Source organism: Lissotriton vulgaris, chromosome 3_1, assembly GCF_964263255.1.
Source record: "Lissotriton vulgaris chromosome 3_1, aLisVul1.2, whole genome shotgun sequence".
Classification (NCBI taxonomy): Eukaryota; Metazoa; Chordata; class Amphibia; order Caudata; family Salamandridae; genus Lissotriton; species Lissotriton vulgaris.
This window is the reverse complement of record NC_141689.1, coordinates 2123626144-2123653176: the sequence shown is the minus strand read 5'-3', so window position 1 is coordinate 2123653176 and position 27033 is coordinate 2123626144. Positions and strand designations below refer to the sequence as shown.

General features: G+C 43.3%; 1 protein-coding gene across 3 annotated transcripts in view; it reads right to left on the bottom strand.

Moving 5' to 3' along the window:
* GUF1 (GTP binding elongation factor GUF1) overlaps positions 1-27033 on the bottom strand; it is a 270588-nt gene that overhangs the window by 227484 nt on the left and 16071 nt on the right. For all 3 annotated transcript variants that reach the window (XM_086962692.1, XM_086962693.1, XM_086962694.1), the window contains exons 5-6: positions 16686-16766; positions 10822-10899 (exon numbers count right to left, since the gene is read on the bottom strand). In XM_086962692.1, the coding sequence (XP_086818818.1) occupies positions 10822-10899; positions 16686-16766 (159 nt within the window). The remainder of the gene's footprint in view (positions 1-10821; positions 10900-16685; positions 16767-27033) is intronic.

Sequence of the window (27033 nt, the reverse complement as noted above, 5' to 3'; positions counted from 1 at the left end):
CACAGGTGCCACAATAAAGCATAAATTGCTCTGGAAACAGGTAGCTCTTTTACAGAAAGAACTACAAAAGACTCACGTGACACACGCACAGAGTCTTCAACGTGATGGCGTTCACGTTGCAGGGAATTAATTGGCTAATACAGCCACAACGGAAGCAACTAAACCGGCTTCCGTAGCCACAAAAAAGCGTACAGAAAAATACATAGACGGGGAAACAATGCTGGCAGTAAAAACGACCGTAAAAGACGACTGTGCAGCACTACCCGTGAACTATCCACTCAATTATGCATACGTAATCGATGCAAACTCCGTTCCTTTTGCTCGAATCCCTGGAGTGGGGGATAGGGTAATTCCAAACACGAACAGGAGAATATTTTTAATAGCAGACGCACACATGGGGTTGGGTCCTAGGCACAGAAAGATCAAGGAATCCCTGACTGAATTACAATCAGTATACTGGTGGCCGGGAATGAGTGTACAACACCAAATATATGCAAACAACTGTGAAAACTGCAACAGGGATCACAGTAGTGAACCATGCTACCGATCAGAAACAGCGTAACGCTGTCTACACCCCATCCTGCGTCCTATTACTCATTAAGGCTAAACACACTTAAAAAATGTGGCCTCCAGCGCTCGGCTGACGCTAGAACTGTTATAAAAGATCTGCGAGTCTTTATCGGCACATACGCAATTACCACGTTCCATTCTGACCAGTGTCCTGCTTTTAGCTCTCGAGCTTATAAGGAGGCCATGGCCAGCATGGGAATTGGGTTGCGGTATTCTTGTCCGTCGCACCCCGAAGGGAATAGTGTGGTAGAAAGAAAAAACCGAGACATAAAGTGATCTATAACAGCGAAGGTATTAGGTTCAGGCGCTGGGTGGGTCAAACATCTAATAAGTGTCCAGACCAGTCTTAACAATTTGCCAAGAAATTCTCTAAAAGGTTTCAGCCCATAGGAACTATTGTTCGGAATTAGAATGAGAATTCAGGACTTAGATAGTCAGGTATCAGTGGTACAAGATAAGAAAATAGACTTTGACATCAAAGATCGTTTGGCTGTTTTACAGGAACTGAATGAAACAAGAAAATCCTTAAGCAACATAAAGTTAAAGCAACAGCCAGATACCACTGACGAGGCACCACAAGCAACAGCCCCAGCAAGGCCTGTCTGGATTCCAAAGATTGGGGATCTAGTCAGAGAAAAAATCGCGGTGAAGAAGGAATTTGGGCCTTCTTACAGAAAAGCAGTACCTGTCTTGGCAGTCACCGGAACAAGATCAGTTGTACTACCGCCCCTTGCTGGTAAAAAGGAGAACAGAGTTGTATCTATCGACCTGGTAAAACCACAAGCATGTGGCCTATAATCAACAGTAGGCCCAGTGGACTCCCAAGAAACAACAGAATACCCAAACTTGCAACAATCCAAGAGGTTCAAACTGAAAGACTAATCACATTCGATCAGCCTGCAGTGCACAGAGAAGGACTATGCAATAATGCCATGGAACTCGTGCCTCTTGAGACACAGATTGAAACAGTTCGTCAAGAAACACCAGTCTACAATAATGTGGCATCTGAAAGTGCTACCGAAAGACAGATTGAAAGAACAATCCCAACAATTGACAGAACTGCCTCTGGTTATTTCATCGACTTCGACAACTTTTCCGAGGATCAAAGTAACCCCGAAGTGATGCCAGAAACTAAAAAGACTTTTAAAGAAAAAGCAACGGAACTCTTTCATCAACTGAAGGAAATCTATCTTATTTCCCCTTGGTTAGAGTTCTGGTTCGGTCTAGGTGTATTTTTCCTCCTGCCTTGGCTCATCATGGTACTTTGTTTGGGAAAATTCATTGAGGGAAAATATAGTACAATGGACACAGCAAGTCAGAACATCAACTTAGTCCTCAAACCACACAGATCATCCCACGTGAAGAAAAGAGAACTGTCAACAGTAAATGTCACAGCCATTCCAATACCCGGTGGGGTAGTATGGGTGAAAACTGACTATGAGATCTATGGTCCGGTCGAGATCCTGAAGTATCCTCATCAACTGAAGTTTTCCTTAAGTGACTTTGTAAAACCTAGTACATTCTCTGATGATTGGGACTTTAACAGTATTAATGACATGATGTCTGATTTAGTAATGTCAGCTAGATTCACAGAACATGATTATTTACAAGGTTCGTCTAGTTATGAACAGTTGTTCTGTTTTACACATTATGGCGATCATTATTTGCATAAATCTGCACAGCCTAGAAATGTTTTTAAGTATAATCAATGGGAAAATTGTGCTACACCACCTAAAAGCAGTTCTAAAACATTCTTTGAGAAATTCAAGTACTTCTCAGGGTTTAACACGAGTGATGCAAAAACGTTTTATTACAAACTGTTAGATAAAACAGGAATGAAAACAATGCTGACAAACACTAAATTAATATATTCAGAAGCATTTTATGAAAAAATTATGGCATTTAGTTTTGATTATTGGAAAAATTAACATTGAAACAAAAACCATTTGGGGTACGAAAGATTGGCAGGTACAAGGCATAGAAGCACTATTCAGAACCTGCATGATACCAGAACAAATGATGTTTTTAAATGACACAATTCACCAAACATCCTGTCTTGGCCTAGCTAAGATCAAAGACCTAATCAAACCGTCTATTCCGAAGCCAATACCTGAAAATGCAACAACAGATATTGAGATAGACGTAACTAAAATTTTACATTTTAACAGAACACATCCTGATTGGAAAAAGTGGTTAATCTGGCCTACTGACACAAACAACTGTCAAGATAGATTCCTGAATAAAACACAGGGGTTAAAAATGACCAGACAAGACCCTAGATACTCCCAGAGACAACATCCAGGGATAGTAACAACATAGAGTGTAGGGAAAATTCTGCCTCGAATGGCTAGGATCATCCACACTGGCTGAAATTAAGCAACACTTATCTTTACTTAAAGATGGTGCTGATTTGCGCGATTTCATTCTTGGACCACGCAAACAGCGTCAAAAGCGTTTCATAGCGACCAGTATCTATGCTGCGTACAACGAGGCTTGGAAAGTCACACAAATTGAAACAGCTGAAAAAATACGAGAAATTGATTGTATTAATTTGGAAAAATCACTTTCTGTAGTGGACAATGGGTTAATGACTCTGTCCTCCAGAATATATTCGTTGGACAATATTGTATCTTCTGCCTTTGACATAATAGACAGAGACTTGCTAATGTTACAGCATGGCCAATCTCAATTACGTTCTATTGTACAATTAGGCTGGACGCTGCAAAATCTTCGTTCAGCCTATGTGCCTTGGCGTTTAATCAACACAACGTCATTATTTTCCATTTTTAACCTTACTGATAAACAAATCAGCTTGGCACAGAAAGGAGCAGACTATACAATCCTGAGCATCGAAAAACTTGAGAGATTACCATTGACAATGTCAGAAAGTCCTGTCATTGAATGGATAATACACGGAATTATCACTATTCCGATAACAACTTTCCGATTTAAAAAGTGCTTCGAATACATACCTACTGGCCAGTATGAACGATTGGGTAAAGGATATGTTAAATCAGCATGGAAATTACCATACACACATTCATGCTATAGTGACAGCAACAAAAATGTATTTCTTAGTGGTGAAAACTATAAACATTCACTAAGCGGTATACTTTTGTGTCAGGGTATTAATTTACACGGAGCCTGTGAAGGTAATTCTAACAACCTTTCATGCCACCAGCTTGTCACACCTGCAACTCAGATAGAGCCCTTCTTTATGCAACTCGCGAACGGATCACAGATGTTGTGGCCTTGTGCCAGGGCAAAGTTATCTCGTAAGCGTAACTTCCATGGTCAAATGCTGTATGCAAGCATTGTTCCCGAGCGGGCCTGGAGACATAGAGACTCCCATCTGGCCTCGTCTGAATCTCTATTCTATATGAATTGATACTTTAAGCAAAATGAAGTCTGTGCTTTTGCAGACAACAGTGCCCATAACGTCATCAAAAGAGACGTATGTTCTCCTAGTTGCAAGGACAGCTACGGAGGTTCATGACCTTTTATCAACAAATTGCCCTGTGCATTTCGTAGAAATGTTGAGCCAACTCCTTAACATGTCTAGTGCCACAGGCATCCCAGGCATATTTAAGACGATTTTTTACGGGACTGCTAACACCATTTCAAGCAATTCTGGGAATCGTTCCAAATTTTGTCCACTTTGTTTTTGGCGGCATACCCCTATTTTTGGGACGTGTAGCAGGGATTTTATTTTTGACCCTCCTGCTTCGTTATGGCAAGCCACAGCTCAGACATGACTCCTATGGGAATGGAAGAGACAATCCTAGCAATTTGCTACCGGGACAGAATAACTAGAGTCCTTGGATTGGCCAGGCTGAGAGATCTAAACATGACCTGGTTCCTTTCATTCAGACCGATATGGCAAAATTGCATCTTACCTGTACTATGATGTATGGTATGCGGAGATGAGTGCGTGTTGGACATCTGTCTTTCACTTCCATCAGCAGTACCAATGGATATCGATACTTTGCAAAGTCCGATAACGGCTCACGCATTGTGTTGTCCCCAGCGGCTACCAATCCTGATGACGGCATTCGTTGAGACTCCTGTGCTACGACTAGGTGGTAACAGTGGAGCGAGTGACAAAAGCAACATCACCCAGGTACGACCTTCTGTGAGTATTGCTGATCCCGACTTTGATGACAGCAATCATTCTCACACCTGCCAAGTTACAGCACTATTGAATTTGGTCGAACTGTCACCTGATTTTGTAGACCAATTCTTTGAGAGCCTGTCTGATATGATGTTCTCACCCGAACAGAAACAATAACTTTAGAGAAGCATTCCGACACACAGCGATCCCATGAACTCTGAATTCGGCCTTCAGTTTTGAACAACAAAAACTGCTAAAAGCGTTGGAACTCTAATTTCCCCGTTCAAGCAATAATTCTTTTGAATTGAACATTTTTTAATATTCACCCTTTTTTGGCACGAAAAATTCTTTGCTTAAAGTAAAAACTATTCATAGAGAACAGATGCTTCAACTTCTATTTCTAAATACCTCTAGCGACATAATAACTTTACACCAGCCTCTAGCACATTTTATTGCAATGCATTTATATGTGATGAAATTATCTCGCCCTTCTTCTGTTTCAGAGATATTTCATGTGTAATTCTTTTTGCATAATCGTTCATTGATTTCATATGCTATAATTTTTGAATGATTTCTATGCTTCAAAAACGTACAGTACCTAAATTTTCACGTATTACAAATACGCCTATTTCAAATGCATATATGTATTTTGGGGTGGGCAATGTTACACATGCATCTTATTGCTCTAGTTTTAGTAATTTGATGGACATGAATTCGTGGTGTGGGTGTAGCGTTCTAATCTAGGACCCTGATCGATACTATGACCTTATGCCCCTATTCGGCTATAAATCCATTTATTCCCTATATTGGCATAACCGTTCAAGTGCAATATTCAGAAACTCGTCTCTGGCCTCACACGAACAGAGCCACATTTCAGAATAGCTTTCTCTGCCACTTCCTTTGCAACCAATTAGTGCAAAGGCATAGCAGAAGTTACTATCTGAGATTCCTAGATTAACACTCCGAGTTCTTCAACAAGATAAAAACTCATCAACCTGGAAATCCCTGCTTGCTGTGTTTTGATTAGTAATAGAACTCTAATGAGCACTGATAGACGATCACTTCCTAGTGACATCTTTATTGACGTCTTATGTCCAAAAACTTACGTCAAACAAGGCACCTTTCAGGTATAAATATTACCAACGTTGCCTTAAGCAAACGCTGTGTTGCTGATGTTGCTGCTGAAGCTATCAATGTCATCGCTGTGTTGCTAGCTGTCATGCGGATGATACCATAGCTGCTATCGCTACTGCTATTGCTGCTAACTAGCGAATGATGGTGTGGTGAACTTAGGAGCTGAACTGCTGTCCCCTGCAAAGAGCCCAGCAGATGCAAGCTGCCCGCGGACGCTGCCCCTCCTCCTCCTCCTCTACGCGGTGAGAAGAGACGCTGTCTTTCTCCTGTAGAGAAATCCAGCTCCGGCGTTTCTAGTCTACCCTTGCGGGTGACTGGGATATCGACCCCCTGAAGGAGATACCAGACCTCCATAATTCTATTCCAGTGGTATGGTGTTGACTAAACCCTTAGAGAGAATTCTTGAAGCAAACCTTGGCAAAACCAACTTAAACTAAAGCTACTTACTTATTCCCCTCCCAAGTATTAGGCTTAGGTCAGGTACACTGGGGTAGGCATAGTTAGAAGCACCAGTTGAGTATTTTAGCCTAATGTATATATGAATGTATATATGTTTTATTCCTTTTAAACCATTGTATGGCTAAGAAACCATATCAATGCTTTTACAGTATTATTTCGCAATACTTATCTTACTGTACCTACTTTTTATAATAACAAGTCTTGCAATTGTGGCAATTCATTTCTCTTGTACGAGAAGAAAGACTGTTCAATAAATGTTACCCTTTATTGAAAACGCCCGTCTCTCTATTCTCTACATATTGTGAAAGTAAACTGCACAACCACTGACTGAGTAAAATAACTGACTATTGTTTCACACGACCCTAGAGATTGACTCTTGATCTGAGGAGCAAAGTTGTCATGTTGCACGGTTGTTGGAAAACTGAATCCCTTCTTGGCTGTGCCAGGGAAGCTGATCACTTCCTATTTCAGTCAAGAAAGTTTCCAGTGACCTCTGAGCTAGTTGGTAACAACCCCAATTAAGTTTAGCATAGTCAGTAGAGGCCTGGAAGATCCGCACTTCTACGTCGATACTACTGTTTATGTTATTCCAATGCGCAGGGCCTATTGGGAAAATAGGAACTACACTACACTCTAAAGGATTCTATAACCTCAACTTCAGGTTTCACATCACGCAAACACCGTCTTGCATCAATGGGCACCCTGCTTCACACGGTGACACCCTTATAACCAGAAGCAGACTTCAGGTTATTTTTGCCATCACACTGCACACTAAAAATGACAACACATTTCTAAAAACGGAGAACATTTTAATGTAAAAAAATATTTACACAAAAAGTTAAGAGGAACCAGAGGTATGAATATTTATAGTGTTTTGCAAAAAGCACCAAGAAAAAGTAAACAGCAAATTATAAGTCACTTTTTGTGGTTGACCGGGACGTCGGCTTGATTTAAGGCCAAACGCGATGGAACAGACATCAGAGACACAGAGAGAGCTGTCACGGTCAAAGGTTTTACCAGCATAGTCTTTTTATAGAAGTTGAAATCCTCCAGCAGGACTTGGTGGAAGGCTGCATCCAGTAAAGTCTTCTCAAATTCGGATAGCCGTTGGAGGAGGTCCTGTTGAAGCCACTGGTTTTGGTGGAAAAGCTCAAAGTAAGAAAATTCAAATGTCGTGCTAGCAAACGTCCTCTTGTCAGTAGAAGTACACCAGGGACTACACCTCTCTCTTTGCCCTGGGAACAAGTGAGAGATGGTGCCACCCATCAGACCTCCCATAGGTTACTGACAGTAGGCCCAGTTCTAGCTGGGGTGACGTGCCACTTTTACAAAAGTGAATAAATGAATAAAAGGGATTTATAGATGCAAGGCTACTCAACCGACTGTTCTGGCACTGAGAACGTCTGGTACACCCCAAAAACCAAGAATTAAGCGGAAATATTCCCTACTAAGCAGAGTCAAAGAGCCAAGATTTCAGTTCCCTCAGAATAGCGTCTTCCGAAGAAAGAGTCAGAAGTTCCAAGGGAAACTGGTACCAGGCTATAGCAGCTAAGAAAGAAAAACACTTGCCTCCCCTCTTTATACGCTTAATTTGGGGTACTACCACCTGAGCTGTCAATGACGAACGCAAACATCTTGTACAGCAGAAGAGAGAAAAACTATCTGCAAGATAGCCATAGCTGACTTGGAACAGTGCCCAATGAATCAAGGACAGTGGTTTAAAAAGAACCTGTATCTTGATAAGCAGCCAGTGCAGACATCTTAAGAAAGGAGAAATCAAAGTATGTTTAAGAAGTCTCAAGAAAAGGTGGGCAGTCGCATTTTCAACAACCTGGAGGTGGCATAGCAAAACGTCTGGCTCCCCTAGGTAGTGAGCTTTGGCGTAGTCCAGCCGAGAAGCAACCAATGCATGGATCACCATCCTCATACACTGTACACTGAAATCATTAGCCAGTGGGAATGACTCCTGAATATTCCCAAATTAAAGGATACAAAGTTCCTAATGGCAAACCTTCTCTCGGCACAACCTGTTTCGCTTTACTACACACTATCCCACAGCTCATTATAATTAGTGACATCCAATAAGGCAGAACACTTCTGCCCCTAGAGAAGGCAGAGGCCTTCCCAGGTGTAAATCTAAGGAAATGAGAAGTCTTCTTTTTCTAAACCAAAGCAAATTGGGCCAGCTCCCCCTCCCACTGCGATGGAGCCAGGCAGACTACAGTTGGCCCTAGAAGCAAAGGACCCCTCTACCCTTGGTCTCACTCTATATTTAACTATCAATTGCAGAGTTTCCCATGATCCATTTCAAGCTAATGATGTCCATGAACCCTATCCATCTGTGCTTCCTGTGAAAATAAGAATTGCATTCCTCACATACATGTCTTCCTGCCAAATGACTCAAACCGTTGTTTCTACTCCGGGAGCAGTTTTCAGAACTCCTCAAGGGGAAAGCACTGATGGTGGGCAGATACTGGCAGTCTAATGCTAATTAGTCTATTAGCTTAACAACTGAATTAGGTTTTTAATAAATATTAAAAACAGTTGTTGAATGAATGCTGTTGCATATACAAACCTAACGTTCGCTAAAACAGGATTTTAACTGCACTTCAGTTTTTTCTCCTACGAAAAGCTACTGCCTTATATAGTGGAAATATCTTTTGGATGTAGTCAAAGTCGAAAAACGCTACCATTAAATTTGTGTATGGTCTATTTTTAGATATATAGTGGGCTGCAAGACCTACTTAGGGGAGATGTATGTATTATTTAAAAGTAGGGATACTTCCTGTCAAATAGGGTTACTCTGACAGGTTTGCCTGCAGGTTTAAAGGATGCAGCAGTCGGCTACATACTCAGGACTCAAGCCATGTTTTTCTTGTCCATCTAGTAGTTGGCACAATATGTGCTGCAGTCCACAAGTCATATTTAAATTTCCATGCCACTGGTGTATTTCCTGTAGCATGTATTATGGCTTTCTTATCAAGCTAAATATGCCAATTGGGTATTAGCTAATGCTATCATATTTTAGGGGTGCAAACACATATACTGGGACTGGACAGCAGTGCACTGTCAGCAAAAAATGGGGGTGATCATGTACAGAGATGTTTTTGTAGCATCAGTAAAGTGCTAAAATCTTTCATATATGAAAACATTTCCGAAGAGATATAGCCCCTAGCTCGCAGATGATTTGTTCTTCATGAACTGGGGAAAAACTGGACTGCCAATAAAAATCTTGAATACTCTCTACTGGGAAAACCTGCAAGAGTGAAGTAAATGAAGTGAAGCATTTCTAATGCAAGAATAACCGTTCATTGAATCATATACATTTCACTTAAAATATCCTCATAATCAATAACCCCCTACTCAATGTCAATCCAAATGTAGCAAAATCTTTAAATGTTTCGCAAACAAAATCAGGAGCTATATTCACTGAACAAACACTCCACAAGAATCATTCTCTCTACCACCACTCTTGAGTAACAGTTGGTCCAAATGTTCTCCTGTAATGAGAATTAGCTGAGTAGCTTTATCACACACCTATAAATCAATCTTTCCCAAGAAGATATTATCCTGTCATCATCATCTGAAACAACATTTGACTAGTCAGTAAACTCTGGTGCTGCATAATAAATGCTTTATTGAAAAAGGGTATCTTTCCATTTTTGCTAAAACCATGTCAAACTAAACCCATGTTAAAGAAACCCCAAGATTGACCTAAACAATTGTCCACTTCCAGCCTGTGACAAATCGGCTATTGAAAATGTGCTGCTGAACAACTATCCCTTAATACGAGCTAAGACAAGCTCTTGACACTTTGCCGATGCTCCAGCACCAGAACTACGAGTCTTAAAAACTTGGATGAATCTCATTGCATATTGGACTGTGCTGAAATCTGCATCCTCAATGGTTTTGCTTTATTGGTAGCGTAAGACGCAAATGACCATCAGAGGCTCATCTCAATCCCTGAATCCCATATGCATTACAAATGAGAGTTCTTCAGGTGGCTCACCTTATTGCTAAGCAACAACAGACCGTTGGTCAGGTTCGGCATCTCCAGGTTTAATGATTAAGCACCCCTAACTAATTTTCCCTTTCAGGTCATGACTAAGTTAGCAAAGAAAAAACAAAATCGCAATGACAGTACAGCTCTGGTCTTAACACACAACATCAAAACACTACCCAGACATGCCACAAAACAGGCACACCTCACACCATGCCACTCTCATGTCGGTACTGTCCGTCTGCAAATATGCCTCGGAACATCATCAGGGGTATGAAGGGCTATACAAAGGCAACTACACTACACTAAAATAAGAGTAAATAGATTTTCCTCATTATATTACAACGCCAAACAGGTACCTGTTAACACAGCACTTAGATGGTATTGTGATGGATTATACAGCCTGTATAGTACTCAATTTATTTGCAAAAAAGCAAGAAACGCGCGCAGAGATCCAGGGCATGCATAATAAGAGTGGCTAGAATATTACAGCATTTAAAATATATATAAGTATTAATGTTAATTAAACACCAACATGAGTGATTACCTTATTTATAACTGGAATTATAGATAGCTGTGCTTCGAATGCCAGGAAAAAGTTTGCCACTGTCTGTGCTTGTATACCCTGTAAAATGGAGACAAACATGCACCTACTATTTAATAATAGGAATATTACATAGGTAAAGAAAGTGTTATATACATGTAGACAAATGGTCCAATTGTGTCGTGGAAAACACTGAAAACAAAACACTGTTCATAAAATAAAGAATGATGGGTTCTAAACATTTTAGGTTTATGCACAGTACCAAATTATAGTCACAGTGATGGACAATTCTCATATTTCTCATGGCTACACGTTAATTTTATTTTCATAAATAAGCTCTGCTAGACATGGTTCTCATTAATTTACATAAAAATAGGAACTGCCTCAACAGCCTTAAAATCCCTTAGAATTTGATAAATTTCATTATCAAAACGTTTAGAGCTAATCGGCCAAAGAGGAAAAAACAGAGGCCTTGTTCTCCTTCAATTTCTTTTTTGTTTGATTTTGGGATTCTGAATAGCTAGTAGTTTTACCTTTTGGAGCTGGGCACTACTAAACAGTCGACAACTGCATGCGCACATACCTAAAAGTAATATATCTATATAAAACTATCTTTATAACTATCTACATAAATATATATATTGATCAAGGCCAGGATTGGCTGAAACGCGTCATGCTGACTAACCTGCAGTAAACAAGAGCAATATACATAGGTGTCTGAGCCCATCTCTTGTTGGAGGAGATTACGGGTTTTTTGGAATATATATTTCCTGTTGTTTGTTTTTGCACCATAAATCAGCTAATCCACCCCACTTGACAACAGGGGGCTCACGCTCAAACAGAATGACTAAAGGCCTATATATGGAAGGTACAGACTCCTGTCTGACACTACAAGGTTGTGAACAACATAGTACCACAGCCTGAGGTATGGCTCCTGTGCGCTAGTCCTTTATCTGCTGGACAAAAAGTTCCCAAAGAAATCTTTGCATAAATGTCCTGAACAGAAGACATGAACCCAAAGGACGGAGATTACATAGGCCAGTGACAGAATCTGGGTTGCCACACGCCAGGATGTTAAAGTTGCATGATTTGAAAAATAATATAAGCGACACAACTGTCTAACAACAACAAAAAACTGTGAGGATGGATGTAGACAAAAGAAAGTGTTAAAATAACCTTCTTACACATCTTGGAAGGTCTAGTGAATCTTTATTTCTTCAAGTACCAGGAGATAGGAGTGGCGCTCCAACACCCTCACCATCAGGCTTCCAACTGTCCTCCCAAGAATCTCCCTTGACCACCATTCACCTGATCTGGGTTTAATCCATCATCATTCTTTAGCTCACTCTGCCACCCCAGTTCAGACATGGCCATATGCACATCAGTCTGACCCTGTGCCTCATGGGAACAGTCCAGCCCGAACTGCCAAGCCATGTCTTCCCTGGACCGGAAACATGCAACCTGGGACCGGTTTCTGGCTAATCAGCCATCATCAGCCAGGTTAGCTTGAATCCTTTCATTTTTTGACAACAGTTCAATTTCATTCTGACCAATGTCCCATAAGATATACTCATACGTAAATGCAACATCACATTTCAAGTCTTCACTTGACTAGCGTCACTTCCTACAGGAAGACATAACAACCCATAAGCAATTACATTGTTCCTGCGTGGTACAAATTCAATTTAAAACTGGTACATTTGTAACTTAGAGGACTGCCTTGCTAGCCTAGGGAATAGATTTCTTCCACCACCAGTTTTTAATATGTTTACCAAGGGTTTATAGTCCGTACACATTTTGAACCTCCTTCCCCAAATGTAGAACCTTAACTGTTGCACAGCCCAAGATGCTGAAAACAGTTCCTCTTCGATTTTTTTTTTTTTTTAAGACGTTTATTAATGTTCAAAAGTGCAGTACATATAGCAAAGCCTACAACCCTGCGGGCCGGATGCAAGAGAACGGTAAATCGTGAGTGTGCTGGTCTGCACAGGAGGGCGAGTTGTTGCGCTCCTCGTGTCTCTGGCACGTTAGAGCACAGGCAGTATGGCCACATTACCTTTAATCAGTAAAAGAATAGTTCCATAAATGACGTCTTGTTTTTCAGTTTTTCTAGAACTAAACCATGAATTCAGCAAACTAAACAGTACAGTTCGTATCAGCATATCCCAATGTTCCTTTCGCGGCTGCGCCGCGTCAAGGCTGTCCTGTTTGCACAGTGCTGGTAGGAGACCCCTCTGGTCAGTGTGGCGTATGTTGACGATGCTCCAGTACATTAGGGGGCCAGTGTTGTGCATGCGCGAGTGGTCTCAGACTTAAAGTGGGACAGCTCCTGAGGGCCGTGGTGCTTCGCCGGCCGCCGGCCTGGTTAGTGGCGCGTGTAGCAGTCAGGTGGATTAGCCTAGCTGTTGGTGTATCAGGCGGCGTCTGCGCCTGTGTTCGCTGCCTGGGGCGCCGTTGGCGGCGTCCGTCCACCGTGTCGTGGGGGATGGAGAGGCCACCGCCGGTGAGCAGGGGGTCCGATACTACAAACGTGTGAACATATATGGGGAAGGGGGTGGGGGGGCGGGGGGGGGGTGGAGTGTACTTGCGGGGGCGGTGTTAACGACTCTGTGCTGGGGGCGTGTCGCTGGACGATGACTGCTGGTGAGCGCCTGTGTGGGTAGCCGGCCGTGTCTGAGGTCTGCGCGCTGGGTTATCTATGTCTGGGTTGGGGGGGTGGGCGGCACGGTGTGTGGTGGTTCCGTCAACGGAGCTATAGCCTCTGTGGCCTACTCCCGGTGGCGCTTACTCTATGTGAGCCCTCTGACAGCGCCCTCCCCCTGCAGGGACCCCAGGATGCCATCCCAGAGCTGCGCGATCGGGAACTGCCTCAGACCTGCTATTTCTTCCCGGTGAAGTGCCGTGCCTTCTGCCCTGGCCCAGTTTGTGAAGGATGTGAACCAATGTGCCGGGGTGGGTGGTTCCCGCCGCTTCCAATGCCTAGTGAGCAGCCGTTTAGCCGTAATGAGGCCCAGATCCCAGAACCGTGCCTGCGTTTTGTTTAGTTTGGTTCTTTTATATAACCCGAGAATGCACGCCTCCCACGTGTCAGGCAGTCCCGGGCCCGTGCCGTGAATCAGGAGTGATATCACCTCCCCCCAATACGTGGCCAGGGTTGGGCAGTGCCAAAGCATGTGCTGGATGTCTGCACCCAGCAGGTCACATCTGGGACAAACGGCAGTGTCTATCGCGAAGTATCTATTAATTCTATCCGGTGTTAAGATACGCCTGGTGCAATATGTACAGCTGGATGATACAGAAGCGGGAGTTGCGGGGGACGTTCACAGGGCCGGCTAGGACCAGGTTCCACTCCTTATCTGCCCAATCCCTCCCTCGGTGTGCTGCCCATTTAGCCCTGATCTGCTGCGTGGGCTGTTGCGTGTGGATGAGAAGCGCCTGCGCTAACCAATGCGTGATGTGTGAGCCTCTGCCCATTACATGTAGATATTGGATCAAGCATGAGGTTTGCAGAATCTCCTTCTTGATAGATCCAAAACAATCCGACTGTTCCTGTTTCCACTCGAATTTAGCACCTTTATTACGTAATTTCCTTAAAGGCTCCTGTTGTGTAGTTCACATTAATCTGTAGGATCTGCGCCTTTGTGGACAACATAAACTTTGGGTCCATGCACCCCCTTAGTATATGTTGGCCTAGAGACCAGCTAGCTCATAGTGCCACCATAAGCCCCCTCCCCCACCCATACAGGAAGTGAATGGTTTCTGGCAACCACTGAACATGACAACCCTGTCCCCTCAGGGATTGTGGTAGCAGATCTAGAACCCTTTAGCTCAGTCACTCGTGCACTCTCGTTCTCAGAGAAATACACAGAGAATACACAATGGGACTTTTTCACTATATTTATTGAACCAAAGTTGTTCTTGTATAAAATACATGTGTTGCGATAATCAGTAGACAGAAGTATATAGTGAATAGCAGGTGTAGTTTCACCGTGGTGCTAAAACAGTGTATATAAGCAGGCATATAAAGAAAGGTAATCAGGCATGCTCCTACTATGCAATCCATACTCTATGTGCGTCTAAGAGCCTCAGTTGGTGTACAGCCAAGAATTCCACCACAGGCTGATCCAACCCCATTACCTGGCGGGAAATAATGTAAGACTCCATCTTGGTCACAAACTGGACAGCCCTCTTGGAGATGTTAAGCAGCTGCTTGGAAAAGCCTCAGCATGCAGAGACCCCTCGATGTCAGCTGAAGTGTCTCCTCTGATAGCACCCGGAAATTCTTCTTTATTTATAATAAAAAGCATTCTTGCAATGTATATGCAAATTTGCATTGCTATCGATATGCATAGAGCCCTGTCGCCCCGTGGATGGAGATAGAACAACATTTGTACAGTGTGCATAAAGTTGAATTCAATATCGCTTCAACATGAAATCCCATGGCCAAAATATTCTAATTGGTCTTTACCAAAATGAAATTTTCCACTCTTCACAGTTAATCCCTCGTCAGTAAGAATCGATAATACATGTTCAAGAATTACATTGTGAGTAACCTTATCCTTCCCAAAAATCAAGATGACATTATCAAAGACCTTAGCCCCTTCCACTTTTGCCAATATTTTTGTCATTTCTCTTTGGAATACAGCTGACACACTGGCAAGTCCCAAAATAATTCTTTTATATTGAAAAGCCCCTTCAGTTGTTACTAACCCTCGGTGTAGTTCGCGTAGTAGCGCTACACGTAGCTACGTGAAGTACACTTCGCACTACGCATAGCACTACGCGAACTGCGTAGCGCGGTAGGGAAATGCTGTTCGCAATGATTGCACAGTGCCAGATGCTTGTCTGCACTGTGCAATCATTGCAAACTGCATCTTGCACAGTGCAAGCGGTCGTTTTCTGCCGCTCGAGTAGATTTTTACTCGAGCGGCAGCTTTCTCAACGCGGACTGGTAGTTTCTCATCGCGAGCATACGCGAACACTCGCAATGAGAAACCGGACCTCCCCGCGTTGAGAATCTCGCCAGGAGGTTTATTTTCCACGCTCGCGATCGGCAACTTTATGTTGCTGATCGCGAATGAGGAAAAAGTCTCGCCGGGATGTCATTTTGCTTGCTTGCGGTTGCCAACTTTACATTGAGGACCATGAGCGAGCAAAAATGCCAACTACGCTATGCGTTTTTGCACTGTGCTACGTGCAATTCGCGTAGCGCGTAGTTGCGCAAACTACGAGAACATAGAATAGTTGTCCGCCCATGCCTGGTTGTTACGAATACAGTAAAATGCCTAGTCATCATCCAATTTGATCTGATAGTACAAACTGGACAGGTCAATTGTTAGCGGAATGACTCAGAGATGATAGTGATTCTTGTAAATTTGGTAATGGAAACTTATCAACCCAAATGGCCTCATTCAAACACCTCAAATCTATGCACAATCTTAATTCGTCATGAGAGACACCACAGCAGGTGACATCCTGTCCGAACTCTCAATTGGTTCGATAATCTTCTTTGCACGCAAATCATTTAACATTCCCAAAAGTATGGATCTATAATTCACCGTCATATTTACAGGATTCATGTTTTCTCGTAACATGATTTTGTGTTTAAATGACTTCAGCATATCTAAGGATTTATTGAACACTCCAGGAAACCTTTCTTTAAGCATCTCATACTCAATACAATCTCCACTTGATTTCTGTACCACATAAACTGGTGGATTCCTATTTCAAACAATTTGATCACTGATTTGTTAACGTGGGGCCATTCCAATATCAATTCTCCCTGGTCTGCAACATGCAGTATAATGCCATCTTACAAAAAACACATGGGGCACCACAAACCGAAACATATGCAGGTCAAGACTTACCTCATTTGCGTCCACCACAAGAATGACACCTTGGCAAGCTGATAGCGACCTTGATACTTCATAATTGAAGTCTACATGGCCCTGAAATAAAATGCAGAATTTATAATAACCAAGAAACATTTTTTTACCTAAAGTATTTCTTAGGAAGGTGGGAAACTTCTACATTCCAGACAACATTAAACACATTTAATTTATAATTTATTAGTTGAGCAACATGGAGCATAACTACTTATATTGAACTAAAGCACAAATATATTTCATTCAAATATGTTACGGCCAAATGGCATCTTCCAGCTGACTGCATATTGAACTGCACTACTATAATGCGATACTTGTGAGGGATGAAACAAAGTGTTTATACCACTGCCCCCACTTCCACCCTCCCCAACAGCCCTAACTATGGGTTGACAATTTTTTTAATTCTCTTCGCTAGGATAATCTGTTGCTTAATGTGCATTAGAGTTGATCTAACCAATAGGGCATGGCCATTTTGCTCACATTCACGGGTTCTCAATACAGTCGATTTCATCTATGGCTAGCAACGTGAAACTATAAAGCTATTGTTTTGGTTGCCACTGGAAAAGGCTGCTTATTAGGCTTAAATGCATAACGCAGTCCTTTGTTGAAAAAGAAAAAAAACAAAGGGGGACACAGGACAGACGTTGGACAGCAGGTGATCTTCTGGGTGGCTTTCTGCACTTGGGAGATTTGAAAAATGGGTGCATATTGCTTATTTGGTAAGGCAATGGAGGCCTCTTGTGAACAAATATATGAGTATTTGTTAAGGCATCATGGGGTATTTGTCGGTTATGGGTGAATAGCTACCTCTAAGAAGGTGATGCCCCGCTTGCTTTATCTTTCTGTTAACATTTCAGTCTTGATCCCTGTGGCATATAGCACATTTGGAACTCCCCACAAATGTAGTGCCTCAAACCCTTCACCCAGTAGCACACTACAGAAGAATGATCTCTTGGCTCTATAGAGCTATCAAGGAGCATGTGACTGTCTCATTACAACCCCTAAGACAGGCCTGGGAATTGGAATTGCAACTTGCCTTGAATGAGAAGGAAAAGCTGCATATGAGTATATTCCTCTTACAAGGTCATGTGTAATGCCCAATTTAAGTTTATCTAATATAATTTCACAAGGATTGACACCCCAAAACATCCACTGGTTCTTTCCTGCTGTACCTCCTTAGAGGTCTCACACACTTACTATGGAGCTGCGATATATTGCAGACCATCTGGCCCAGGGTGGGACGTTAGTCACTGAGTTCATAGGCATGCCATCCCTGATAAACGTGTACATATTCTATTGGGCAAGAAGAAGGCAGGACCACTCACCAGATTCCTCGATCTGGCTAAGGTGTTAGCCAAGAGAGCAAAAACAAGAAGAAGGAAATTCTCAGATCGTCCATTATGACCCGTGAGGCTCACTGAACATCAAAGATGGGCTGTTGCCAATGGCAAAGCATTGCACAGGGAAGAAAAGCAAGGCCTCAGAACTGTCCAGTTTGCGGGACGAACAGGTGTAAAAACACAAATTCAGTAAAAATGACAAGAGGCTCCCTTGAATTATCGATTATAGACTCCTACTTAAAGTCCCTAATTTGGGCTGTGCAACTGTACCTCAGTCTCCCTCCTCTACTCTCTACCCCCCACATCCTGGCTCACTAGTACCCCATCTCTTTTGGAATTCCTATATCTTTAGACAATGCTCTGGGAAATAAACGTACTACAATCTTAGGCATTTCGTGTTACCCTCCTCCCCTTCTATTTAGTAGTGGGTGGGATGTTTGATGGTTGCCTTGGGTTATTGCTCTTATGAAGTAATAATATATTACTTGACCTTATGCTCATAAGATTTTATGCAATCGTATGTTGAAATCATCTCAAATAATTATGTCAACTAAACATTGTTGTCATTGTATGCAAAAGGAATAGAAAATGGTTTGAAAACATGTTGCATAAAGTTTTATTCAAAGACTCTGTGTGGAGATCGTGTGGCTATAAACCTGTCTCAATGAAATACACAATTCTCTAGTTTGCAGCTCCTCTCTTCTAGTGGGTTGGGACCTAGTGAAGATAAAGTAGGAATTGGCTAATTGTGACGATTAAAAGAATGGGCAATTATTAACCACTGTCCTCTCTTAAATCCTATGGAGGTATTAGAATGCAGAGGATGACGTATTACTTGGGACCCAGACTGAGGTTGAATATTTTGTTAGTGTGATCACCTATGTAAATGTGGCACATAAAGCAACCAGTGCGATTGTAGGATGGAAACAGCTCAAATATGGGTGTTTGCAGTGGTATTTCTTCTGCCTTCAAGTACATCATTGGGAAAATACAGTTGAGTAACAGTAGCCATTCAGGAGAGGTGAAATTTGGCAACCTCTTACACAAGTAATTGCTGTCCATTACATAGCCTAGTAACCTTTTCTTTTGTTGTTTTTAAATGGCTCTCAACCCATTTCAGATGCCACTTTAAAAAAGCAATAGCTCCAACTTTCCTACTGCGAGACCTATTGTGCACTGCACAGTGTGGGTGAAAGTGGCACTGCGTGGGTGTGAGTGGCGTTGCGTGGGTGATAGTGGGCTTGCGTGGGTGTGAGTGGCTTTGGGTTAGTGAGTGAGTGAGTGGCGTTGCGTGGGTGAGTGGCGTTGCATGTGTGAGTTGTGTTGCGTGGGTGAGTGGCGTTGCATGTGTGAGTGGCGTTGCGTGGATGAGTGGCGTTGCGTGGATGAGTGGCGTTGCGTGGGTGAGTGGCGTTGCGTGGGTGAGTGGCGTTGCATGTGTGAGTGGCGTTGCGTGGGTGAGTGGCGTTGCGTGGGTGAGTGGCGTTGCGTGGGTGAGTGGCGTTGCGTGGGTGAGTGGCGTTGCGTGGGTGAGTGGCGTTGCATGTGTGAGTGGCGTTGCATGTGTGAGTGGCGTTGCATGTGTGAGTGGCGTTGCATGTGTGAGTGGCGTTGCATGGATGAGTGGGGTTGCGTGGGTGAGTTGTGTTGCATGTGTGAGTGGCGTTGCGTGGGTGAGTGGCGTTGCGTGGATGAGTGGCGTTGCGTGGATGAGTGGCGTTGCATGTGTGAGTGGTGTTGCGTGGGTGAGTGGCGTTGCGTGGATGAGTGGGGTTGCGTGGATGAGTGGGGTTGCGTGGATGAGTGGCGTTGCGTGGATGAGTGGCGTTGCGTGGATGAGTGGCGTTGCGTGGATGAGTGGCGTTGCGTGGATGAGTGGCGTTGCGTGGATGAGTGGCGTTGCGTGGATGAGTGGGGTTGAGTGGATGAGTTGCATTGCGTGGATGAGTTGCATTGCGTGGATGAGTTGAGTTGCGTTGCGTGTGTGAGTGGTGTTGCTTGGGTGAGTGGCGTTGCGTGGGTGAGTGTGGTGTTGCGTGGGTGATAGTGGGCTTGCGTGGGTGTGAGTGGCGTTGCGTGTCTGAAAGTGGTGCTGTGTGGGTGAAAGTGGCACAGAGCCTTTGATGTGGCCTGGCGCAGGAGAAATGCTGCTGCTGGGAACAGATGGCCTGGCCTTGAAGCAGGGGGCGGGGCAGCGCTGGGGAAGCCTGTGGGAGGGTGATTGATGCCTTTGATGTGGCGATATTAAACACCCCCTCCCCCCATGACGAAGTTAAACAGTGGAAATTCATTGGGAGAGCAGACTAAAAGTCACGTTTAAGGCTGTGATTCGGACCTTTTGAGGAACGCAGAAAGAGGAAGATTCTTCCTCGTGTTGGCATGGATGGGTTAAAAAAAATTGTAAACAACTTAAATCTCCGGTTTTAAAGTGAATTTATTAAATTAACGTGAATACCTACAAAGTGGCCTTTATTTTATTATTTCCAATCCATGCTTACTTTAAAAAAAAAATCCTGATGCAATGCGAGTTTGCTTGATATGATAAAGGTGTAATATCAAACAGATTGAAAATGCTACACAAACAAAACGACTTTATGTAGTATTCTGCAGGCCTTCGCCTTCACAACAGATTACCAACGCATCGCATGCAGCTACGCCCTGCCACACAAGTGAGAAGCCGAGTCATACGTGTCCTTCCATTTACAACAGACAAATGCCGACCAAGTGCCATCTTATAAATACTTGATCATTTTTAAATAATTCAGGCTTCCATCAGGGGTCATTTTACTTGTTATTACATAAATTATTTACACGATAATTAGGAGAATGTACAATAGAAAATCTTCATCTAATTGTTCACTTTAGAGTATTGCAGTTCTGTCGCGTGTCACTGACAGTCCGGTCTCCATGTGAGCGGGTGTCCGGTTACCTGTCCTTTTTCCGCTCCTTGGTCTACATGTCCCTGGTGATCAAATCCCATTATATAAACTTTAACGAGAAATGTGTGCAAGCAATCTGTGTGTTCTTTGTATGGTGGCCTTGTATGTGTTTTAGCTTGAGGGCACACATTGTTTCGTTTGGCGATGGTGGGTCGCAGATATAGGTTGGTGGGTACCACGACTAAGTATCTTTTGACTGCATTGGTAGTTGGGTTTATTCATTTATAAGTAGTTTTACAAAGCGTGAACTAGACATGGGCCAGCTGTGGGTCTTGGGGGGTTGTTTCCTCTCACTGCATGCAAGGCAAGGGAAACTGAGAGTACGGCCGGCCTGCGGCCAGCCATGAATAATTAGGGGAGGAGAAGCCCTAGGGGAGGAGAAGCCCTTTGATGTGCTGGGCTGTATAGAGTGCAGGCATGGTGAAAGGAGATGCGTGGAGGATGGGGGCGGGTTTGGGAAACTGAGAGTACGGCCGGCCTGCGGCCGGCCATGAATAATTAGGGGAGGAGAAGCCCTTTGATGTGCTGGGCTGGCCCTGAATGCGCGTGCTTGTTCACGTGAACTTCATGAAAACCGCGGGGCTGAAAGCCCTTAGTTTGACGATGTTTTCGACACTTGAATTCTCGCTCCGCTCGATGCGCTTGCGCACATCGATAGGTCGCGAGACCTAAAAACTCTGTGGAGGAAACAACTGGAGAGGAGAGTGTTCATTTAGCACCTATTGTCCACAATTTCCAAGATAATATCACCTTCTTTGCAGATACCACTTTAACTGTTGTTGCCACTATATATACTTTGTGCTTTTTAGATGTTCACAGACCATTAGGAATGCAAGTCTTAACCAAAACTAAACAAAAGAACCAGTTTTGACAAAAGGATCGGAAACATCATTTTGTTACAGTGTCTGTTTGGTCTTTAAGAACATTAGCACATTATTGCATTAGTCGTGTTTTACGCAAATAAGATTACCATTCTCACGCCAGGATTGCTGGTTCATTCTTTCATTATTTTGTTACATTGGTGAATTGTGTTTTGAATAGCATTATGCGGTTTGAAGGGATATGATTACAGTTTATACCTGAAAGGCTTGTTATATACATAAATATTTATAAAAGTGTTGTGTGCACATAGCCTGATCATGACATTTATACTAAATCGCTACTGTCATAGTTTACTTAAGCCTGGACTATTCACTTGCATGAATCCAGAGAGCAAAGGCACCTTAAGTGATGTTCAATTTCTGCTGTGGACTTGGTCATTTGAGTGCTTGTTACCAGGTTCCCTCTGTTTTAGAGAGATTATTGGTTGATCCCACTGTATGAAATACTGTCCACACATGAGGCAGCAGGCACTTCGGTCAAAGGGAATATTTGGTCTTAGTCAACGTCTTACCAGGGCTCTTTGGTTGTGTTTAGTAGACACATTTCCTTCACAAATCATTTGTTAGCCATAGTGTTTTATTCGTGCTAGCTGGCAGGCAAAAGGAAAGTCTAACAGATTACTGTAAATCACAAAACGAGCACATTTGTTTGCAACCAGTTTTGTGGGCATTTAGAAAGTGCTGTAGCATTCAGAACACTCAACTGGCCTCTTGGCAATGAGGAAAATCTATTTGCTGAGTATTTCTTGGATTCAATATCAATAAGGAAATGGTCTGGTTGGGAGAAAGGCAGGGGCAGGCAGGCAGAGATTGCAAGGCTCTGTACTGATAAAAGATGCCACTTAGTTGTTCGTATCAGGAGTGGGGTCGGTGGCTAAATATATAAGTCATGGTTGTCCATATTTTCAACTGGACATTAGGCAAAATATAAATTTAGATAGCCCAGAGGAGGGAACATTTAGACACTGTCAATACATGTCCAGAATGTTTTTTTTATTATATTAAACTATTGTATAGGTGAAGTAAAATACCAAAATATTCGAGGGGAAGATGCTTGCAGGATTCATAGTGAGGGCAATATATCTCTTTGCATAAAATAATCTGAAAAACGGCTGTGATAACTTCTCCATGATAATGGAATCCATTTTAGAGCAGGAAACTGTAACAAGAGGAAGATATCTTAAAGATGGGTTAAGATACGCACGTTTCAGCTACGAACAAGAGGGGTGTAGACTTTAATAGTGCTTGTGTGGGTGCCGATTTGGCACATAGAAATGCACACTTAGGGAAAGAGGTGTGTCCTATGCTCCAGGATATGGGTGAGCCCTAGTGGTGGAACAGCTATCAGTCAGTCAGGATTTCTAGAGCGCAGCTAATAACCCAATAGGGCATCCAGGTGCTTGCATGTCCCTGTAGCTCATTCGAACAGCCAGGTCTTGAGGGCACTTCGGAATTCTGGGAGTGAGCTGATGGCCTGGAGTTGCGTGGGGAGGCTATTCCAGGTCTTTGCTCCGATATGGGAAAAGGAGCGTACTCAACATTCTGTTTCGGTAGATGTGGAGAGTATAACCAAGAGACATGGAGGCAGAGCGTAGTCTGCTTGACAGTTGAATGAAGTTCAGGCGATGGTTAATGTAGGTGGGACCTTGGTTGAGTAGAGCTTTGTGTGCGTGGGTCAGCAACTTGAATTGGCATCTCATCTGTATGGAGAGCCAGTGGAGTGGCTGAGGTTGGGTGTGATGCAGGGGAGGTTGAGGAGGAGTCTGGCTGTGGCGTTCTGAATGGTCTCAAGTCACTGTAGGAGGTGTGCAGTGATTCAGATGTAGAGATATTGTCATAGTCCAGTTGTCTGGTGATGAGGGCCTGTGTTATGGTGCGTCTAGTGTGCAGGGGTAGCAATTTGAAGACCTTGCACAGGGTGAAGAAGCAAGTGGCTGATCTCTAATTTCATGGTGAGTTTCTTGTCAAGGAGGATTCCAAGATGTTTGGCATGCATGGGGGTGTGAGCCCAGGTCCTAGGTTTGATGGCCACCAGGAGTCGTTCCATGGGTGTAGGAAAGTGGGTTTCTGTTGCAGAAAAACACCCCTGTTTTTGCCAGACCACTGATGCACTTTTACTTGGTGTGCCCTGGGTCCCTGCCAATCATTGTTCCCAGGGCCTGTGTTCTTTCCCCAAAACTAACCCAAATGGCATTTCTGGCCACAGGTCAGTCCCTGGAAAATGGTACCACAACTATCCAGGTCACGGTGACCAGAGAAGGCCTCTAAGGGCTGCAGCACTTATTGTGCCACCCTTAGAGGTCCTGTACCACTACACTCACACACTGCCTTTGCAGGCTGTGTGTTTTGGTGCAAAACAAAGTTGAAGAGTCAACATGGCACACATCGCTGTGTGCCCTGCCTACAACCCACTGCACTAGTATAGGTCAGTTACCCCTTTAGCTGAGTGCACTATACCAGTGGTGAGGATACAGGTGCACGAGTCCTGTGCCCCTATAGTGTCTAAGTCCATTCTTAGACATTGAAAGTGCAGTGCTGCTATAAAGAGTATATGGTGCTGGGAGCTTGTCATTACAAACTCCTCAGCACCATAATGGCTACATTGAAAACTGAGAAGTTTGGTATCAAACTTCTCAGCACATTAAACCCACACTGATGCCAGTGTGGGATTTAATGAAAAATGCACACAGAGGGCATCTTAGAAATGCCTCCTGAAAACTAACCCACCACTATATACAAATTCTTTATTCAGTTTTTATCATTGTAAAACCATAAAAGCAACAATATGAAATTACAGCTTAATACATTTTTTTTAAAAAAAATATCTGAAGGAAGAATAATGTTCACTCAAAATTTTTAAAGATTCCTCCGGTGCCTAATAATACATTTTAAAAAGTTCAATATATGGTAACAGGTGCGCTCGGAGTCAAGCATCTGTAAGGAAATCATGGCCGGATGGCATTGTCTGAAACCCCAAAGTTTTAGTAATGGAAATAACCAGATTTTCCTGTGAGGATGGAAATATTTGCAGAACAGTATCGTGTGCATGCACGTTTGTGAGAAAATCTCATCACATGGGCATAAAGTCAGTTTTGGTTCCCAAACGTTCGTTTGTGGGAAGGCCACTAATCTATGAAAAAGGTTGAGTCTAAATCTGGTCAGAAGCATATTGTCATATGAGCTGATTTCCAGTGAAAGGTAAGGCTGAATTTGTGGCGTTAACTGTACCATATTTGCGTGTTGTACAGATTGTTTATTTGAAAGCAGAGTAATTCTGAGTGTCTCTAGGTGACTCATTGCTTTCTGTTTCAGCTCTTTCTTGCTTATCTCAGTCAGAGATAGTGGGGTGAGGTAAAATCTTTCTAGGCCCATGTCAGTGAAGAACCGTTTGACATAGGTAAGCCAGGCTATTCTGTGCGCGTGGTCCAGTGCCATTGAATCCTCCAGAATGGCCTTGGTCAACATGTTCTTGTCGGATAACCAAATACGCCTCCAGAGTAGCAATGGCTGAACTTTTATTAAGTCCTCTATGTAAGGGATTCCCAGTTCCATATGACATGCATATGTGGATGAGCACTTGGGGGCAGATAGAAGAAATCTCGTGAATGAGTTCTCAGCTGTTTGGAGAGATCCAGCGTCAGCATGTCCCCAGACACCGGCCCCGTATAAGGCGATGGCTAGGCATTTTGCAGAATAGATTTGTAACATCTCGACTGGTGGTCTCCTTCCGAGTCTTTGTGAAAAGTTGATCAGGGCAGTGATGGCTCTCCTAAAAAGATGTCTCCTGGACTCAATAGCTGCTTTCCAATTTAGTCTTTCGTCAATCATTATGCCCAGATAGGGGTACTGTGGGGTTCTCTCAAGTTTTTGGTTGTTTAGGATGATATTCTTTGTTCGTTTTCTCCCTCCACCAGCTACCATTACGAAAGTTTTTTTAACATTTATGTGCAAATCTAGTGCGCCCATGAATTCGGCGTATTTATTTAGGGATTTCTGAAGTTCTATAGGTGTACGAGCCAAAATAACTGCGTCATCCGCGTAGAGCAGTGCCGGAATCATGCGTTGTTTTAGTCTTGGCAGATCCTGCCCCCCCCCTCAGCATCTGCTCTTCCAGCCCGTTTGTGTACAGGGAGAAGAGGAAGGGGGCTAGGACACAGTCCTGCCTGACTCCTCGCTCTACCTTGAATGACGCAGTAAGCTCTCCCTTAGTCCCATAGCGCACTCTCGCAGAAGCGTCCGTGTACAATTCCCTTAAGAAGTCCAGGAGTGGGGGATCCACCCCCATATTTCGCAAAAGAGTCCATAGCTTCGAGTGGGAGACGCAGTCGAAAGCAGAGGACAGGTCCACGTACACCATGTACATTGTCCCCTGCTTTGCGTGGATGTACTTGGACGTGATTAAACTTAGGTTGAGGGCCTGTTCTACGGTTCCGAACCCTTCTCTGAACCCGAATTGTAAGTCCGATAGAATCTTTCTATCATCTGCCCATTGTTGGAGTTGTTCCAGGATTGCTCTGCCAACTACTTTTCCTACCCACCACTAGTGTCCAGGCAGAGTGGCAGCTTTGCCCTGAGCTAAAGTCCAGGAGCTTTGCTCCTACATCCCAGTGCCCTTTTTGCCAGCAGCCACCAACCGGAGGTCCCCTATCCCCATTGGATAACATTGAGCCTCAACACTCTGCACCCGGCTGCCCTAGTGCCGCTGAGGGAGTAACAAGAGTGCATCACAGACCCAGGGGGACCCCTGAGTCTAACCCCAGAACCTCAACTCCTAATACTGATTACTTACTTAAAAACTGATAACCATATTTTTCCTCCATAGGATAACATTGACTGTTTTTCCGGAAAAAGTTTCTAAGTGTGGAGTTTTGAAACCTAAAGAAATCCTATAAAAATGTACGATTTAACAAAAACTCCTTTACTCACCTGTTTACAGGAAATGTCCCAGTGCTGCATCCAGGCATACAGCACTGAGTAAGAAAAGTAATCTAAAAGTAACCTACCTGCTATTTTACTGAAAATCCTATTCAAGTCTATGTACTGTATTTCCAAGTGATTGCATTTCTCTGAAACAATACTGTAAGTCAAACCATAGTACACTTACAATTGCAATATAACTGTTTTAGCATTTACTACTGTAAAGTATTTATTGCTTACCTGTGCCAGGCTT